Source organism: Panthera leo, chromosome B2 (genome assembly GCF_018350215.1).
Source record: "Panthera leo isolate Ple1 chromosome B2, P.leo_Ple1_pat1.1, whole genome shotgun sequence".
Lineage (NCBI taxonomy): Eukaryota > Metazoa > Chordata > Mammalia > Carnivora > Felidae > Panthera > Panthera leo.
In genome coordinates this window covers 33,513,323-33,526,120 of record NC_056683.1, presented here as the reverse complement: position 1 = coordinate 33,526,120, position 12,798 = coordinate 33,513,323, and the positions used below count along the sequence as shown (strand labels likewise).

At 57.6% G+C, this 12,798-nt stretch overlaps 1 protein-coding gene across 8 annotated transcripts in view; it reads right to left on the bottom strand.

Moving 5' to 3' along the window:
• Nucleotides 1–31: 31 nt before the first annotated feature.
• The window catches only part of ANKS1A (ankyrin repeat and sterile alpha motif domain containing 1A), a 179,091-nt gene continuing 166,324 nt past the window's right edge, over nucleotides 32–12,798 (bottom strand). For 5 of the 8 annotated variants that reach the window (XM_042938507.1, XM_042938510.1, XM_042938515.1 and 2 more), the window contains 10 exons: nucleotides 12,249–12,401; nucleotides 12,029–12,136; nucleotides 10,169–10,333; nucleotides 8,347–8,472; nucleotides 8,051–8,122; nucleotides 7,792–7,878; nucleotides 7,062–7,199; nucleotides 5,403–5,573; nucleotides 4,997–5,095; nucleotides 2,801–4,396 (listed from right to left, as the gene is read on the bottom strand). In XM_042938507.1, coding sequence (XP_042794441.1) covers nucleotides 4,277–4,396; nucleotides 4,997–5,095; nucleotides 5,403–5,573; nucleotides 7,062–7,199; nucleotides 7,792–7,878; nucleotides 8,051–8,122; nucleotides 8,347–8,472; nucleotides 10,169–10,333; nucleotides 12,029–12,136; nucleotides 12,249–12,401 — 1,239 coding nt within the window. In that variant the 3' untranslated portion in view covers nucleotides 2,801–4,276. The other 3 variants (XM_042938511.1, XM_042938512.1, XM_042938509.1) reach the window with 2 other exon arrangements.

The following is a 12,798-nucleotide window of genomic DNA, read 5'->3' as shown; positions in this document are numbered from 1 at the left end:
CAGTTCAAAAACTCCCCAAAAGTAAGGCTGGTTTCATGTTGCTTCTCCTTTATTAATTCAGTCTGTTCTAAGTTGTACAGTTATGAAAATAACAAAACCAAAGCTGGAAGCCCAGGGATATTTACACTCTCTCTCATGTAGTGAGGTCAGTCTATGTTGTTGCACAGATCGGTTATGTTTGGTACCACAAGATGCTCGTAATTCGGACAAAATCAGATTAACAATTATATGTACAGTAAAATAAAAGGGGAATTCATTCAAGTATCAAAATACAGAGACAAAGATTAAATAACATTTTTATTACAATTCAGTCCCATTGCCACACCATTAGCAACAACACTTTTGTGAACTGCATCTGACAGTCATTCTGCAGGTCTGGGCATTTCGGAAACAGACCGAGGTCAGACTAGCTTTCTAATGTAACGACTGCAACTATGTTTGCTGCCTGCTCAGCCAGAAGCTTCTCAGGGACTCCCTCTAGAATCCGGTGCTACAGACCAGAGAGGGATGTGGAGCATTTGCAAATACAGAGCCTGTCAGGGGTCCTACTGCTCAGAGCAGCCAGCCGGCGAGAGAGAAAGAAGCAAGCAGAGAACCTGAGGCCGGTGCCAGGTACTGACTCCGTTTCCAGTCCTGCCTGAAAGGGCTCCTGCACAGCTCAGAAAACGCAGCGAGACTCAGAGAAGTGCAGAAGCAGGGGCTTTTCCGCTTGAAGCCTGTCCTTAAAGTTACACTATCCCTTCCTAGGGAAGGAAGAGTACCTGCCCCACAGGAAAAGTAAGAAGGAAAGAAAGATCCAGTCCCTACCCTTCTTGACTATTCAGAAAGAAACCGATCTCAGAACGAAACCCAGCGCCCGAGCGGACTAGCCAAGGCTTTCCAACATGACAACACCCTGAATAAATAAGGATATAGCAGCTTCAAGGGGAGGAAACACCTATAGAGGATTTAAAAACAAAAAGCTTGAGCAGCTCATCGTAGTGTCTACACAGTTTTCTTTTGGGGCCTCCCGCACGGGAGGCGCACTGGGGGAGGCCAGGCCGTCCACGGGTGGAGGCGAGGGTGCCGGCACTAGCACGGCCCTTGGGTTTCCTCCGTCAGAGGCTCGAGGCCGGCAGGGGCGGGCGGGACATGCATGGCGGCCGCCGATGGGAAGCTCACGGGCCTCGGAAGAAGTGGGAAGTGAAGCCAAGCGTCCGGGTGTTGAGGTCCTTGTTTAGTACCGGAAAGTGGGGTGTTACCCGCCTCTGCTCCAGAGAGGAGGGGACTGGCGGGGCCTGCGGTGGCAGGCAGAGAGCAAGTCAGCAGGAGGACGGGGCCGGGCTTTCCGTTTCTGGCCAACCGCAGGGGTTGTGAGTGTGCCCAAGAGCACTCTCCCTGCACAGAACCAGCAGAGAATTTCAATTCACAACCTTCACTGGGAAAGAAGTGCCACCTAACCTGGAATGTTGGTCCCGGGAGCGGCCTGCACCGCGCCAGCAGAGCGTGAGGTCTGCTGAATCACCGGCGGGAGAAAAGGCTCCTCTCCGCTCCCTACTCTGGAAGGTACTGGGCAAGCAGCTGACCTGGCCCTGCCTCAGCCTCACAGCAACCGCCCTGTCCCCCCCACCCCCCTCCCCATTCCCTTCACCACTTGAGGAGCACAGAGCGAGATTCCAAATTAAAAAGCAAAGCAAGCCAGCAGGAGGGCTTAAGTGGCAGTGCTGCACCAGGACCCCAGCCTGCCCTGAAGGCCACGCTGGGGGAGAATCAAGTTGACTGTCACCCAAGAAGGCTAAATATAGCCTTCTCCACACTTAGAGCCAGGGATGAATCCAGCAGCTGAAATACAACAGTCGAACCAATAATTCAGAGAATCAAAGTGAGTCCTAATCACACAGACCCAATTAGACAAATCACAAATTGGCAGGCAGCAGTCTTAGCTGACCTACCCATTAATGCCCAAAACAAAGCTGCTTCTTCTCTCCAACTGAACTCAGGCAGTCTGAGGTCGCCAGAGAGCGTGTGGGCCGGCGCTCTGACCACCGCCAGGTCAGAGGCTGGGGAGCGGCCCAGAGCTCCGGGCGCTGGCTCAGACTTCGTGGCACCAGGGGCTGCTCGCTCAGCTCCGTCTGGCCCCTGGGCCTTCACATTTGGAACCCCAGAAACGGACTGGAAGTCTTTCCTTTTGCCGGGTACCCCTAAGGCTGTGTTTTCACTGCTGAGGCTGTGTCCGGCTCTAGACGGGACAAGAAGTCGTGCAGTTCATAAGGAATGGCAACTAGCTTGGCTGGGTTTGAAAAGTGGACTCTAACAGACCTACTCAGTTTTGCCCACTTGTGCCTGCTTTCAATTCACCCATGGGCCATTGCCTTCTCTTCACCCTACCGGACCACACCAAGGTCCCGTCCCGAGGACAGAAGCCTGCACAGACTGGCCTTTTAGCCAATCTCAGGTCCCCTGTCCTCTGATCTGATGGCCATTTCTCTAAAGATTGGCAGTTTAACCTAGAGGTTTGAGCCAAGTCTTAAAAATTCATTTTATAGAAAATTTTTTTCTATTAAAAAACATCTTCTGGACAAGTCACTTCTTGACTCTCTGGAGTTCCAGTCTCATCTGCTTGAGGCCTGGAGTGCAGCTCGCTCTGTGAGACCTGGTGGTGGCAGGTCCAGGCCGAGCAGCCCCGAGGAGCTGCTACAGGCAGAGGCTGGGCCTGGGTCCTCAAAGCGCAGGTGACACGGCGGTGGCGGTGGCGGGAGCCTGTGCTCCCCACGTCTGTGTTTCCGCGGCACAGTTGGCTCCTTCGGTGGCTCAGCTTGGCAGAAGCAAACACAACGGGGGGAGGAGAGGGTTAACCAAAGGGGCCTGCACAAGGTGGAGGAAACTGAAAGGAAACATGGAAGCAGAGCAGAAGGTCCCTCACAGCCTCCCCTGGGCGCCCTCGTGGCTGTTCCGAGCGCCCGTGGCCCACGGCCGTCTCCGGCTCAGCACGTCTGCTCAGGAAGGCACAAGCACAGGCAGGCCGGCACAGGCACCCACCCCGGTTTATCGACTTGGGCTTCAGCTCTAAAATAATCGCTGTCGCCTCCTGGCTTCTCTACCGGACTATCCTACGTTTGCACTGCTTCCTCCCGGAACTGCTGCCTTCCCGTCTCCTGCCATCTGAGCTGATCTGCCCTCACCGGACAAGGCGGGGCTTCTTCAAAGCCTCGGCTCCAGGATCCCAGCCGCTGCTGCTGAACAGACCGCACAGCCTACCCCCTCGGAGGAGTCGAGAGGCTGCGGGTGGCCGAACGGGGAAGGACCAGGTGACGGCTGACTAGCTCTGACCCCCACACTGTGGAGAAGTGTCAGCCCCTGGATGACAATGGGAGCGGCTCGGTCCAGGCCCCTGTCCTTGAGCGGCTCTGTTCTGTGAGGGAAGAAGGTGCACCGTGTGTGCAGGGCACAGGCCTCCCTCTTGCCGGGTCCTACAGAAAGGCCTTCCTCCTCGGTGAGCTAGACTCCAGGGCCGGCCTTGTGACTCACTGGTGAAGACACGAGGGGCCGACCACATATATGCCATCCCGTTCCTCGGAGCGGAAGACTCATCGGGACCCAGAGACCTGCCGAGGGAAGCTGGCCCGCGGGTGTTCAGATGCTCAGAGCTCCATGCTGTGGAGTCAGGCATGTGCCCGAGGACCTTGGCCCTCACAGAACGCAGTCTGACAATAGTCAAGACACATCGCCGAGCTCAGGCTCTCGCTGGAGGGAGACCAGCACCTTACGGCAGAGGAGAGAGGGACAGGGCCACAGGCCAGCCGTGAGCAGAGTGCGAGGGGATTCTGGCACCAGGTGGTCACAGTGGTTGGTTGTGTCAGGAAAGGTGCAAAAGGACAGTTCACTCCCGGCAGCGGCTCCCGGCTGTGGTTCAGCACGGAAGACAGGAGAGGAGGGCGGATGGAGCGCCCGGCCTAGTCAGAGGGTGCTGTCTGGACTCTGCTCGAAGACTGCCCGCCCCTCAGGATTCACAGTGCCTGCCCGCTGAGGCTTCCTGGGTGCCACAGGGCCCCCTGAGCCCTCCTGGTGCCCACCTCAAAGGCAACTCACCCCCTCCCCCACCGAGCTGTCCTCGCCCAAGGGGGGACTTCACAGTGTCCGGTGGTGTTGGGTACGAGCTGTGAGTGTGCAGTGTCTAGAGCTGCCGCCCGGGAGGAGAGCAGAGCCCACCGGGGGTGGGCAGCCGGAAGGAGAGCTGAGAAGAGCAGAGGTCGGATGGCAAGGCACAGTGAGACTAGTGGAGACAGGGGGTGGGCGGTTAGAAGATAGTGGTCTCATACTTGGTGCTGAGGCTCCGCTTAGAGTCTGGTTTAGGGTCCACAACCCAGGAGACACTGGCATGGGACTGGGCATCTGGGTCCGTGTCGGGCGGTTCCAGCTGCCAAGGAAGAAAGGCGAGGGGTCAGATGGGGCGCTGTACCTGGCCGGGGGGCAACAGGGCCCAGCTGTCCTTCCTACCCGCCCGGGCCACGCTGGCGTCGTGCCAGCATGAGGGACACGAGGGGCAGCCCCTGTTCTCCTTGAAGAGCAAGCTCCCTGGGGCTAGGGTGGCAGAAGCGGCACCCTCCCTGGAGCATCATGGGAGGGCCACCTCCAGGCCTCTTCAGAGACTTCTCCCATGGCTTTCTCAGAGCTGCTCAGGTAAAGGAGCCTTGCCTGACCTGAGCGTGGTGCTCGAAGCCCCAAATCTGTTGAGGGTGACAGGAAGGGGGGCGAGGGGCTGGGAAATTCCAAGCCTCAGGCGGGACCAGAGAGCGCACCCTGGGCAAGACCACAATGGGCGCCCCATTGGAGCGCCCCTCTGGAGAGAGGACACACAGAGAAACAGAGAGCTAAAGCACAGACAGGGATGGCGGGGAGGGGGGGGGAGCTCAGGAAAGAATGTCACGCAGGCAGAGAGGGGGAGGCCACTAGTGTCTCAGAGAGCTCACGGTCACTTCGGGGAGACTGACACACAGACAGCAGGAGCTGTAAAGACCTTGACTCCAGGACTAACAGACGGCAGCGGTAGGTAAGAAGGACGATGGGTGGTGCAGGTGTGACAGTAACAACAGCGACTATCGGGGGGCAGCGGCACCTGGGGCGCAGAGCAAAGCAGACACAGACACAGGGTGACGTTACTGGGGGCTCGCTGCGGGCCACGCTCTCTGCAGCCCCACGCCGGCCACCGGCTGGGCCCTGGTGGTGCCTGGCAAGGGAGGGGACAGAAGCCCGTGTGGGGGGGGGGGGGGGACAGCTGTCCACCTCCCGTGAGAGGAAATAACGGTGCTTCCCCAAGGGGCCAGCCGGCCGGCCGCAGCGTGAGAAGACCCTCCTGGAGCCCCCTCCACCCAAGCCCTCGAATCCCGGGGAGAGGGGGTTCTTGGCGGCCGCGGTCCACGTACTGCTGACTTCCTCACGCCGACCCGAGGCTTAGGCACCGGTTTGGAAGACTTTGTTTCAACCGTCTCGGCAGCGGAGGCCCCCATCGGCCTGGACTTTTGGGCCTGCAGGGCCAGCTGGTAGGCCACTTCGAACGCCTGCCCCAGCGTCAGGATGATCTCGTAGGTCAGATTCTGGGAGGAGACAGAGCGTGACTTTAGCACACGAGACTGAAGAGCCACCTCATCCGTTTGCTCGAACCCCTGCCCTGGCCTCACAGCCCTGAGCATAGGTGACCCCTGAACAGGTTAGGGTTCGGCCAATTCAGAACACCGGGCTTGAAAACACAAATCTGTCCCAAAGTGACTGATAACGCTGGGGAACAATCTGAGCATCACACACGTCTTGTTTCCTCAAGCAGGACTTTGTAAACACTAGGGGACCAAGCCCGCACCCAGCTGGCCTGCCAGTCAGGCCCAGCGGCGCCGTCTCCACCCAGCGTCTCAGCTTTCCCCGGAGACCCCGGGGCCTGCCACCTCACCACCTGTCTGTGCCGCTCCGCACCCTCCTTGCACCCTGTCCCTCCATCCGGGTGTCTCTCTTTTCATCTCTCTGCCTTCTTTTCCCCTGGCAAATGGGCCGCCGGGGGCGGCCAACTTTAGGTCCTTCTCAAGGTAGGGTCCTGCTGTGACACCTATGTATGCCTTAACCACTTAATATGAACAAAGCGGTGCCGGTGTTTTTATTAGGTTCCTATCTTTTCTAGTGTGTCACTGATAAAGTTTCTGAGTGTTGTGTCCCCAGTTCGATCCTCCCCAAACCCTGGTGTTTACTGTGTGACTTTATGTAGCATGTTGATTGTTAGAAGCACATATGTTGTGTTACGGCAGAAATGACTGGATGTGGAAAATGTGAGCTACAGGGGAAGTGCCAGGAACTACGAGTATGGGGTAGATGAGCTCGCTTAACCTTCAACACAACCCCACGAAGCCGGTCACATTATAGCCCCTTTTGGGATGAGGAGCCGGGGAGAGGGAACTTCTAAGACTGCACAGCCAGCAAGCGGCAGAGCCCCGAGTCTCATGCCAGGCCAGGAGCAAGCACTGAGGTCCCGGGGCTGAGGATGCCTAGCCGTCTGTGTTCCAGAAGCCACAGAGACTTGCGAACCAGCTGCTCTCCCCAAGGACGGCAGGGATCTGGACAGAAGACGGGGGATGAGGAGAGGGCCGGGGGCCTTGTCTCCGGGCAGAGGGAGTCCCTGCTGCATCGCTGTCCCTGGGCACAAGAGCCCAGCCTGGGCATGAATCTGGGAGAAGGAAGCCTACGGCCATGTCAGGAGGGCACTGCTGCCCCCAAGAGGGAGACAGAGGACGTTTCAGGGAGACTGCTGATAGAGGATAGGGTGGTGGGTTGACAAAGAGCCTGGGGGAGACCTTGGCTGACCTAAGAAACACCTGGGGAGAAGTGGGAAAAGCCTGGTCACTGGAACCCTGGATGCGCCTCTCATTCTGTGTGCTTCAGTCTCCTCACTGTATAAAAGGGACTGGACTGGATGGCTCCCGGGGCCTCATTCGGAACCAAAACATTTCCTAAGTGTCACCCATGCACCAGGACAGCACTGCACTGAGGCCATCTGGATGCAGGCCCCCTCCGGCCGTGCCCAGGGGTGGGACTCCACCCACCACATCCACCGTGCTGAAAACATGGCAATAGTGGTGGCTGGTCTGCAGGTCCTTGGTGATGTAGGCAAAGGTACAGAGGTCCTCTGGGTCCTGGGCCGCACAGGAAATGTTCCGGATCTCATGCTCCGCGATGACGTTCTGCCGGGGGAAAGCAGGGTCTGGAATTCTCCCGCCCCCTGAGGCACACCTCAGCCCCTTTATGTCACCCACCTTTCTCTGTCCCTGCCCGGGGTGTAGCCGAATATGCCACTACTTCTCTCTCCGATTTGTTTGGTGGGGGTGGGGACAGTGTCTAACCTCACCTGACTTAGGTTTAGAGGTTTCCACCTGTGATCACAGTAACCGAGGGAGTAAAATGTTCACATCTGACCACCAGCTCTCCAGCCCAGGGCAGGGGCAAGGCGGGGAGGGTTTCAGGAGGGTGGGGTTCCAAGTGCGGGGTGTCGGGGGAGCCCTTTGCTCATGAAGAGAATCACACCGTGAAGGGCCCGTGAACAGGTAAGAGGCCCACAGGACCCATGCTGAGGAAGACAATAGTCGCCTGTCACGAGGGCAGGGTCCTGGGATCAGGATGTGTGGCAGCCGAGTGGCAAGCATCTGGGCGAGGTGGTAGCAATGAAGAGAAATAAACAGGGCTGGGGACACCCTAGGTATGACGCCCAGCTTGTGGGGGGGTGAGGCATGGGGGGGGGGGGTCCCCTCCCGCCAATAGTGTTTGTGAGAAGCACACCTTGTTGGAGGCATCGATGAACTTGACACCTTTGTACGTGATGGACAAAATGATGGTGGGGATCTTCTTCATGTGTTCGGTGGATTTCTATGCGAAACAAGGAGTTGTCCTGTGAATGTCCCTTCTCAAGGCCAAGCCCCTTGGATCCCGCAGGCCCCGGCCTCCCCCTGTACACAGCGTGGGAGGGCCCAGGTGGCTGCAAATTGATGCCTCCTATCCCAGCCGGCCCCCTCCCACCCCCCCGCCCCGGACAACCTACCCGCATCTTGGCACAGGCGTCTTGGGTGGATTCTGTCCCTCGAAGATCTTTGATCAACATGGAGCCCAGATACTGAAGGAGCAGGCAGTAACTGGGCTTAGGAAGTCCTGTGTTATCATGCAGGGCGACCCAACCAATTTGGGACCAGAGCCAAAGGGTTTCCTCTCCCAACTCCCTTCCCCCATCCTAGCTGGGAGGCCCCCCTTCTCCCTAGGTGCTGGGGGCGTCTGAGATGTACAGAACAGCACTGGAGCCCTGGTCCCAGCCAGGAGAGATGGGCAGCAGGGGCAACTCACATTAGCTTCATAACCGCAGGACTCGAAGATGAGTTTCTCCGGCTGGTGCTGCCAACTCTGCACAGGGGCATAGGGGGCGGCCAGGCTGGGGGGTCGAAGGGTCAGCTTGGCCTCGCGGTGCTCTTCCTGTAGAACACGCAGGGTCACAGGTCTGCTTGCCCACTCCAGAGGAACTCATGGGCTCTCTGAGAGCTCCAGCCCACCCAAGGGCAAAGAAGCCAGCCACACGGGGTTCAAGAGCAGGTGGGGAGGGCAGGGGACAGACAAGCCATGCAGAGGCACTGTGGCGAAGGTGAGGCCCATCCCCACCAGAGATGCAGGACCTAAGCCACCTGAGAGCAGGCTCAGTCAGGAAGGCTCTGAGGTGGAGACGGGAAATGACTAAAACCAGAGAGGAGAAAACAAGCACAAAGCATAAAGGATGGGGAGCAGGAGCCAGGTCCCTGGGAGCCTCACATCCAAGTCAGGGATCACCCCACGTGATTCTGGGGTGGGCAAGTATCCAGTGCTAGGGAGACCTTCTGTAGTGTTCCCTGAGGTGGAAGCTGGGGTGGGGGAGAGGGTAGGAGGCCACTGAAATCCAGGTGCTAGGTGACGGGGTCCTTCTACCAGGGCACTGGTAGAAGTGGGGAGGCGGGAAGAAATTTAGGAAACATTTACGACCTCCATTCCCAGCACTGTGCAGAAGTCTCCTCATATGGAGTAACTAAAACTTTTGGACAACATGCTTTTCCAATCTCGTCAAAGTCATGGCTGTGCTGGTGAAAGGTGAAGGAAATCCGCAGGTGCTGGAGAGGAGAAGTATGAGCAAGAGAAAAAAAGCAGGGACGCCCGGGTGGCTCAGGCAGTTAAGTATCCGACTCTGGATTTTGGCTCAGGTCATGATCTCACTGTTCATGAGATCGAGCCCAATGTTGGGCTCTGTGTGACAGCACGGAGCCTGCTTGGGATTCTCCCTCTCTCCCTCTCTCTCTGCCCCTCCCTGCTGTGTTCTCTCTCTCTCTCTCTCTCTCCCTCCCTCCATAAAACCTTTAAAAAAAAGGGAGAGAGGAAAAAGCAGTGAATTTCAAGTTCACCTTAGCGGTGGGGGGTGGCGGGTGAGAGGGGATGAGGGACACCTGTCAATCTTGTGACCAGCAGGCCAAGGTGGGGGATAAGAGACAAAGCCTGGAATCTGTGTAAGGCAGGAAGCCGGACAGGTGGGGCCTGAATACATCTGGGAGCCCTGAACGCAATGCCCTGTCAGACGCGAGCAAGGAGTGCAGGATGGGGCCAACCTAGGGCAAGGGCTTCAGGGCGGCCTAGGGCCCAGCAGCGGCTGGTGGGTCTGTGAGAGTAGATGGCACAGCCACACGTGTCTCCCAGCTGCGCCCGACACTGGGCTGCAGAAATGTAGCAGGAAGAACAGGGTCTGACCCAGGCTGCAGTTCTGCTGGGCAGGCAGGGTGCAGGGTGTGGAGATGAGGAGGGGAGAAAGCAGTTCTGGGGTACAGGCAGGACAAGCAAGAGGGGGCCAAGAAGCAGCCAAGAGGCGGAGAAACAGGGCCGGTAGCCTGAGGGGCTGGAAGGGAGAGGCTGTAGTCAAAGAGGAGACAGTGGATCTGAACTTCTGAGGCCACATTAGATACAGGAAAGGCCCTTGCAGTGACAGCTGACCACAGCCAGGTGGTCACAGCCGAGGAGTCTCGGGGCTGGACGTCAGACACAGGCTGGGTGGGGCTGAGGGGGAGGAGGCGGGGTCCTCCTCCTGCTGCTGACGCGGGGATACAGGGGCAGTGGAGGGGTCTGGGGACCCCCGTTCACAGCTCCCCTCCTGCCCCACCTGGATTCTGAAGCGCTCCGCTCGAGAAGGTGCCGCAGGGTCATGAAGACTGTCATGCCGCCTCCTGCCCGTGTCCCCAGGAGGCAGCAGCAGGTCAGCGGAGCGGCCAGTGCAGGAGTCATTCTGGCTCAGCGGGGATGATGTCTGGGAGAGCAAGTCCTGGCACTGCAGCGGAGAGAAACCCAGGTAAACCTTGGAACCTATCAGATCAGTCCCTAGACTGGAGGTGTCAGCCAGTCCTGGGGCTGGTTAGGGCCCCACATGGGCAGGTGTACCCGTCAGAACGGGCATTAAGCTAAGGACCAACACCAAGCAGGCACCAAACAGATGGCACGCCGGGCCAGGAGCCGGTGGGGAACCTCGCCTCTGGGCCCAGCCCAGGTACAGTCAAACCAACCAAATTCTTCCCGGAGTCAAGAAGCCCTGGTGACAAGCAGGGCGGGCAAGCAGCCACCGGGGGCACCCCCAGTTCACTTGCACCCTCCTTGGCCTGAAGCCACACGGGGAAAGGGATGGTTACAGGGCTGGGAAGCCACTTTGATACTCAGCAAAGATGGAATCATCGGTCACAATTCACTGAAGATCTCTGGGGCCCGTGGCCAAATCCAAAGCTCTTTTTGAGAAAATACACAGCGCTGCCAGTCAGCACCCTGAGCCCCTGTCTCCTCAGGTCTTCACGACTGAATGTCAGCTGTGCATTGCTCCTCAGGCCGGTCTCCTGTGTAACGCCCACGCCATGAGGCTGCCGTCCATGGGCTGAGGCTCGGAGGGCCCTGCTCGGGGCCCAGTGCTCGTCAGGGGCTCAGTCTCACAGGTCTGGGAACAGAGCCTGTCCCAGACCTCAGCGTGGGCCCTCAGAGTCTAACCTGCAGTCAGGGATTATCTGGCTTCAGCACAAAGCATCCATGAGGATTTTAAAACCACAAGTTCTCAGGACACCTGGGTGGCTCTTGGTTTTGGCTCAGGTCATGATCCTAGGGACATGGGATCGAGCTCTTTGTCAGGCACTGCTCTGAGTGTGGAGCCTGCTTGAGATTCTCTCTCTCGGCCCCTCTCCTGCTTGTGCTCACGTGGGCGTGCCCGCGAGCTTTTTCTTTCAGAATAAACAAACATTTAAAAATAAATAAAATCAGGGGCGCCTGGGTGGCTCAGTCGGTTAAGTATCTGACTTCAGCTCAGGTCATGATCTCACTGTTCGTGAGTTCAAGCTGTTCATCGGGCTCTGTGCTGACAGCTCAGAGCTTGGAGCCTGCTTCAGATTCTGTGTCTCCCTCTCTCTCTGTCCTCCTGCTTGTGCGCACGCTCTCTTTCTCTCTCTCTCTCAAAATAAGTAAACATTAAAAACAATTTATTAAAAAAATAAATAAAACCACAGGTTCTCTAGCCCACCCCAAGTGCAGGGATTTTCCTTCCAAAGACTTGGGGAGGGCACAGGTCCCACTGTGGATTTCAAGTCTTGTTTCAGGTTCACGTCAGACTGCTGGAAAGGGGGCTCCTCCTGCCCCCTGCCTGCCCCACTGGCTCTGTCACCAGCAGCTGCTGGGATTTCGATATTTGCTGTGCTACTTTTTCTAACATTTTACTTTCTACATATATTTAAACAGAATCCTTTATTATAGGCCCTGTCAAGCTTCTGATGTAGATGGGAGGCATGTAATTGATAAATGACCAGCCCAACAACTCCTGCTCTGTGCTCCTTGGGCCCAGGGGCAGAACTGGTCCAACAACAAGAGGGGAAGGATCGTTCACTCCCCTACTATAGAGATCAGAGTGTCTCTAAAGAATCTCTCAAGAATTCTCTTTAATTCCTAGCAATATGAAGAACACCCACCGATCCCTTTCCACCCCTCCCCAACTCACTCTCAGCTGGGAAAACCGCGGGGGCTTCTGGGGTGGCTCCTCATAGGGCCTGTCTGCGAGGGAGGCGATGATGCGCTTGCGATGGCCGAGCAGGTGGACTTTCAGGACCTGGGCAGGGGTGAGAGGAGGGGTCAGGCCACACCTACGCCTGTAGCTCTCCTCCCAGCCCCAGGCCGTACCCTCGTGGGTCAGGTCTGGCCTGAGCAGAGGCTACACTCACGTTGACAAGCTCCAGTTCCCAGAGGTTTTTCACAGTGTCAATGGAACTGTAGCCACTTGACAGGAAGGAATGGACGTAGTCCTGCAGACCGAGGGAGTCCAGCCAGGAGGGCACTGATGGGGGGCTGTTGCCGTCATAGCCCAGAGCTTTCACCTGTGGGGCAAGAAGGGGCAGTAGGACTGACATCTCAGCACTCATGGGACAAAAGTCCAGAGGACCAGAGTCTCCTCCCTTCACACAGCCCTTTGTACCACTGCTCTGGTCCCGGCTCCCCCATCTGGGGTCACCGGAGCATTCCAGGGTTGGGGAAGACGGCCCTAGTGGATACAGCTCGATGGGAGAAAGGTTTGCAGAGGGGTTCCCACTGAGCTATGACAAGGTCACAGACTTGGTGGGACAACATGGTATGTTCCTGTGAAGTAGGCACTGGCCCCACTGCTGGGACTTGTTCATGCTTCCCCAGCTCTGGGTACCCTGGACTTAGCACCACCATAGTCGAGGGGGAGAGGCTTGGGCCTACCAGCCCCTGGCTCCCCCAGGGAAAAACTGC